This window comes from Plasmodium reichenowi, chromosome 13, assembly GCF_001601855.1.
Source record: "Plasmodium reichenowi strain SY57 chromosome 13, whole genome shotgun sequence".
In the NCBI taxonomy this organism is placed as follows: domain Eukaryota; phylum Apicomplexa; class Aconoidasida; order Haemosporida; family Plasmodiidae; genus Plasmodium; species Plasmodium reichenowi.
The window spans coordinates 399,846-406,611 of NC_033658.1; the positions used below are offsets into that span (position 1 = coordinate 399,846).

Below are 6,766 nucleotides of genomic sequence, written 5' to 3' on the forward strand. Positions count from 1 at the left end.
ATTCTTGTCATTTGAACTAATAATGAAAAGTACACATATATATATATATATATATATATATATATATATATATATATATATGTATTAGGTATATTTTTTTTTTTTTATAAATCTTTTAAGTGTTTTGTTTATTATTTCAACAAAGTTGTGTTATATATGTATCATAAAAATATATAGTACAAATATAATATATATATTTTTATTTTATAATAAATCCATCCATATATTTCATTGACTACATACTTTATTTTAATTTTTTTTTTATTTTATTTGTTTCTTCTTATTTTTAGTATTTGTTTAATTTTTTTTTCGGAGAATGTTCCATTATGATATGCTTCGTACAAAAATACAAAAATGTTGCTGTACAGTCAAACCTTTTAATATATTCTTTGAATAATTTCACAACGGTTAAATTATATAAGCCCTCTAAATTTGAAGGTATAAAAAAAAAACTGTTTCTTAAAAAAAGACTGTTTAATATAATTCACAAAAAAAGAGCGAATGATATTAAGAGAGAACCATTTTATGATAACATTACACACTATTCAGAAAACAAGAGGAAAATTTATATGAATAACAAATATAATGTGAAGGAAACAAAATATAAAGATATAGAAGAGGAGAATACAGAAGTGAAACAAAATGAACATGTATATATAAATAAAAATGTAAGTCATAATTTATATACCAATGATCATAAATTTAATGATAAAAGTGTACAAGAAAAAAAAAAGGAACATATTAATATAGAAGAAATTCTATTTAAAACTACTACATTTGGATATATAGAATTACAATATATATTATCTACATTTATTTATTACGAAAAGGAGAATATAACAACTCAGGATCTTTTAACTCTATATAATTTTGTAAATTTATCAGAAAAAGATATATATGATTATTTATCTTCAAATGAACTTATTCCTGAACAATTTTTACGAACAAGAATAATTACAAATTTATTAAAATTTATAAATGTGAACCATCCGTCTTTAAAATAAACATGTAATATTATTTTATTTTTTTTAAAATAAGTTATGTGAATACATTTGTTTTGATTATATTATATATGTAAATATTTTTTTTTTTTATTCTTTTTTATTATATTTTATTTTTTTTTTTTCATATTTCTAATTATTTATATATTATTACGAATACATAATTAAAAAAATTATTAAAAATATATATGAAAATATTTGTTATTTTATCTGTTCTTAATATTATTGAAACATATATATATATATATATATATATATATATATATATGAATGAATGAATGAATGAATTGTTATAAGTAGTACACATGTGAATTATAAAATGAAATTAAAATATATATAAGATATATGTTTATTTTTATGCTCTTTTAAGAATGTGATTAAAATTATTTTAACACATTTTATTTAACTTTTTTTTTAAAAGATAATATACCTCTTTATTTTATTATTGTTTTAAAAAATATATATATTTTTTCTATCTCCTGTAGTATGCTAGTTATTTTTCTTTTATTATTCATTTTATTTATTTATTTATTTTTTTTTTTTTTTTTTTGTGTATGCGCAAAAGAAATAAAATAAATTTTTTTATATTTTTAAAATTTAATATATATATATTTATATATATATAATATATATGTATAATATTATATATGTATGTATTTTTTTTTTTTTTTTTTTTTTTTTTAATTGTAAAGAGGATATATTATCATAAGTAGAAAAGTATACATATGTTACACATATATGAATTTCCCTTTTTGGAAAAAAATAATATAATTATAAAAAAAAAAAAAAAAAGATAAAGAGAGAAAAAAAGAAAAAAATGAGATATGCTTTTGGTAGTAGTTACATAACTTGCTTTATGGGAATAAATAAAGTTATGAAAAAGTGTGTTTTTAAAAAAAATAAATATTTGTCATTAGATTTATTTGAAAGAAATGAGATAAATAATTTTCGAATGAATAATATGGATAGAAAATATGTGCATAGTATAAAAGAAGAAAAGAAAAGAGAAGAATCAGAAGATTATTATTTATCTATGGGTGATAATATAGAAAAGCGTTATAGTTTAGCATTATATAATGTAGCTAAAAAACACAATAAAATAAATGAAATATCTAACGATATGTTATTTATAAAAAATTATTTATTAAAAGATACAACATTCCAAAAATTTTTACAGACACCAAATATTGAAATAAAAGAAAAAATCAATTTTATTAAAAATGAATGTAAAACCTTAAATAAATTTAATGTAATAACAGAAAATTTTATTCAATCATTATTTGACTCAAAGAGAATATCTTTTTTACCAAAAGTTATAGAAGAATTTGAATTCTTATTATTAAAACAGAGAAAAGAAATTAAATGTCTTGTTTATACAGCAAAAGAAATTGATAATAATTATAAACAAAAAATTCAAGATTCTATTTTATTTAAGTTAAACAATCAATTAAAACCAATCATTCAATATAAAACTGATCCTTATATATTAGGAGGTCTCATCTTACAAATTGGAAATCAAGTTTATGATTTCTCAGCAAAATCAAAAATTCACAAAATTAAAACGAACTTTTCTCAATAAATATAAATCCATAATATAAAAAAAAAAAACAAACAAACATATAAATCTATAATATAAAAAAAAACAAACATATAAATCTATAATATAAAAAAAAAAAAAAAACATATAAATCTATAATATAAAAAAAAAAACAAACATATAAATCCATAATATAAAAAAAAACAAGCATATAAATCCATAATATAAAAAAAAAACAAACATATAAATCTATAATATAAAAAAAAAACAAACATATAAATCTATAATATAAAAAAAAACAAGCATATAAATCTATAATATAAAAAAAAAACAAACATATAAATCTATAATATAAAAATATTATATATAATGTTATTCGTTCATTTATTTATTCATTCATATTATTCTTTTTTTATTTATTCATTCATTTATTTTATTTTATTTTATTTAATTTTTTTTTTTTTTTTTGTTAAGTTAAAAAAAAAATTTATAAATTATTCAAACTCATAATTAATTTTTTTTTTTTGCATACAACAAAAAATATATAAAATTTATTTATAGTAATAATGATACATCCAATAATAATAATAAAAAAAAAAAAAAAAAATTTTAATTTATAAAAATTATAAAAACTATAAAAAGAATTATTATACACATATTTGGAATTATATATATATATATATATATATACATATATGTGTACCTTATATTTTTTATATATTATAAATAATATTATACTAAAATTATTTTTTTATTTATTTATTTATTTATTTAATTTTTTTTTTTTTTTCCCTTACTCCTTAGTATATTTCATTCTATATATGAAATATCTTATATTATATATCCATCATGTAATAATAAACAAAAAAAAAAAAAAAAATACATATATATTTATAATATATATATATATATATGTGGATTATTTATTTTTCTATGTTTCATTCCAACAATATGAATGAATATATTAATTGTTATATAAAGGACTTAAATTTTGATGGGTTAGGAAATTATCTTCTCGAAAATCTGAATCATATTGAAGAAATAGGTACTTGTATATGTTCTCATAATCTTACCATTATTATAAACATATTAGAAAAATGTGGAAAGAAAATTAGAAACGAAAATCTTTTAGATCAATTACTTAACGAAATTACAAGTGAAGAACATGTTGATAGTGTTTTTTTATATATTAAAAATTATGTTTACTTTTTATATAAAATAATATATTATTTTGATAAAATTCAAAATATAGAGAACAATAAAAAGTTGTGTGAAAACTTTCTAACATTCTCAATATACCTAATTATTTATTATGAACAAAATGAATTTATAGAACAATTACTCTTAAGCTTAATATATAATTTGGAAAACAAAAAAAAAAAAAATGGTTATAATAAATATATATTATTTCAACTTGAAAAAAATTTCTATGATTTATATTGTTTTATTCATTTACCTGATTTTATTTTCATAAATTCATTTTTAATATATTCATTTGCTTCAATAAGTAATAATCCAAATGATAGAACAAAAAATAATTTTAATAATATTATAACAAACTTACAAAAGATTAATATCTTTTTTGAAAAAATACACTCAAACGTATATAATGAAAATACTAATGGTGATTTAATTGATGATGTAAATATCTCATCACTAAAAATAAATAAAGATAAAAATAATTATGATATGAAATATATAAAAAAAACAAAAATAATACATGATACTATTTCTAATCATAATATAAAGCTTATATATAATGAAAAAAATTATTTTTCTCTTTTGTATAAATATATAAATTTATCATTTGATACAGACACATATTCAATCGATGAAAAAGATTATGAAGGAAACTATGATGTTACAAATATTAATGTAAATAATTTCCTCTTACTACTTAAAATTCTATCACCATCTTTTTTCATATGGACTGCAACTAATACAACATTCAAACAAGATGAAAAAAATAATACGATAACTCAAAACTCTAATAACACACAAATCACAAAACAAAATTACAAATATAAACATATGTATATTATAAACAATACAGAAAATATAAATTATTTGAAAGAAACTAGTGACTCTTTCTTTTTTTTTTTTTGGTATCTTCTTTCCTTAAATCAAACAAGCACAAAATGGAATGAATCTATTAACACACTTATGGATCATATTATAAATAATTTTTTTTTTTTTTTTTTTCAAAGCTGTCATCAATTTGTTCATGGTGAAAACGAAAGAAAAAACTTATCATATGATCCTTTCATCAATAAAAATAATTTACAAACATATTTATGTAAGGGAAATCAAAATGAATCAATAGAAAATCCACAAAATAAAGAAAAAAAAAAATTTATGCATACATCAATACATTATAATAATACCTTTTGTGAAATAACCTCCGAACTCCTATTTCGAAATAAAAACAAAATATTATTAAATTTACAAAATTTAATTATTTGGGGATATATTTCGCCAGATGATACAGATGAAATGAATTTTTTCAACATAGCAAATATATTTATATTTAATAGTAATAATTGTCATCTTTTCAAAAGACATGAATATGTACATCAATATATACATAAATTATTCTCAAATGAAAAGCATGTTTTCCTTTTTTATAATTACACACTTTTTAAAAAAACATATGAATATAAAACGTTAAATTTTAAATATATGGATAACTTCTCAAATTATATATCCACTTTTATTCTCAACATTATTTTTAGCCTGACCAAATATTATCTCACGTCTAGCTTTTTTTGTTGTGGTCAGGTAAAAATAATGAATTCAACTATAAAAGAAAAAAATTCTGAACAAGCAATAACACTAGCCAAAATAAACAAACAAGAAATAAAAGAAAAAAAAAAAGAGCAAAATAAAATAAATAACAACAATGATATTAATAATATTAGTAAAAAGGATACTAATTTACTGAAAAAAGGAGAATACAAAAATATCGAAATAAATCATTTATCCAATTTATTACCAAAAGAAAATAATTTAAATCAACTTAGTAGTAATATAATAAATTTATATTTTCATTTTAATAATTATACCTATGATGAAAGAATAGAACATTTATTTAATGAATTACTTTTCATATGTTTTAAATTTATTAATTATCCATTAAAACATGTACAGCTATGTTGTTTAGGTACAATTCTGGAAATAATAACGAAGATTAATATTTATAATCATATGGAATATATTGATAAAAAATCGGATACATTCCTTACATTTTTATATGATGAATCATTTGATAAAAATGACATAATTAAATGTTATATGCACATAAAATGTAAATTGACAAAACATATAAATATCAAATTAGTTAAATCCATAGAACATATAATACAAATTTTTAATTTAAAATTATGTAATAAAACATTATGTTCAATTATTTGTAAACATGTTTTAATATCCTTTTATTATCATCCTTCACTACTACCTATAATTTTATATAAGTATATTCAAATTATTATGTATTTAATGGAAAGTAATAATATTAATATAATTTTAAATTCCTTAAAATGTTTACATATTTTATATAAAATTAATCCTCAGGAAATAAAAACATTCAACCATGATATAATATATAGATTACATTTACTATTCAACGTATTTAATCAAAATGACAAAAATATCCAAAATCATGTATCATTTAATTCTATAAAGCAATTTGAATATTCCAAGGACAATAATTACATATCATCTAACAATATAACATCATATTTAAAAAAATTTTATTTCAATAATATACAAATAGAAAAGCGAAGAGAAGAAATGCTGTTACATATAAAACTTATATTATATTCCATATATGTTATTACTCCTCCGGATGAATATTTATCATCACTAAAAATATTTGAATATTATCCGAAAGAATATGAAGTGTATTCAAAAAATTTTGAAATTTTTTCGAGGTTTTAAAAAAAAAAAATACACATTTTTTTTTTTTTTTTTTTTTTTTTATAAATAAATTATATATATATGACAATTTATATTTGTTTTACACAAAGCATCATTTCTAATTAAATCACTTCTATTAGATTTTTCTGACATGTCGAATATATATTTCTTATATATGATCGACAACAATTTATTATTTCAATTTTTTTTTTTTTTTAAATAAACTATAAATTTTCTCTATATGATTAAAAAGGTTTCTTTTTTTGATATAAGTGCTCAACGGTGCATTTATAGAAGTTAAACAAAGTAAAAA

The 6,766-nt window shown here is 17.3% G+C and overlaps 3 protein-coding genes across 3 annotated transcripts; all 3 read left to right on the forward strand.

Moving 5' to 3' along the window:
• Positions 1-326: 326 nt before the first annotated feature.
• Positions 327-1,004, forward strand: PRSY57_1308900 (hypothetical protein; the record flags this gene model as incomplete). The annotated part of the gene is made up of 1 exon (XM_020115142.1): positions 327-1,004. One exon carries the CDS (start codon positions 327-329, stop codon positions 1,002-1,004), a length of 678 nt encoding a protein of 225 aa, XP_019970065.1.
• Positions 1,005-1,818: 814 nt separating this feature from the next.
• On the forward strand, positions 1,819-2,580 carry PRSY57_1309000 (mitochondrial ATP synthase delta subunit, putative; the record flags this gene model as incomplete). The annotated part of the gene is made up of 1 exon (XM_012909026.2): positions 1,819-2,580. One exon carries the CDS (start codon positions 1,819-1,821, stop codon positions 2,578-2,580), a length of 762 nt encoding a protein of 253 aa, XP_012764480.2.
• An 891-nt stretch (positions 2,581-3,471) lies between these two features.
• PRSY57_1309100 (hypothetical protein) lies at positions 3,472-6,474 on the forward strand (the record flags this gene model as incomplete). Its single annotated transcript, XM_012909027.2, has 1 exon — positions 3,472-6,474. One exon carries the CDS (start codon positions 3,472-3,474, stop codon positions 6,472-6,474), a length of 3,003 nt encoding a protein of 1,000 aa, XP_012764481.2.
• Positions 6,475-6,766: the final 292 nt, after the last annotated feature.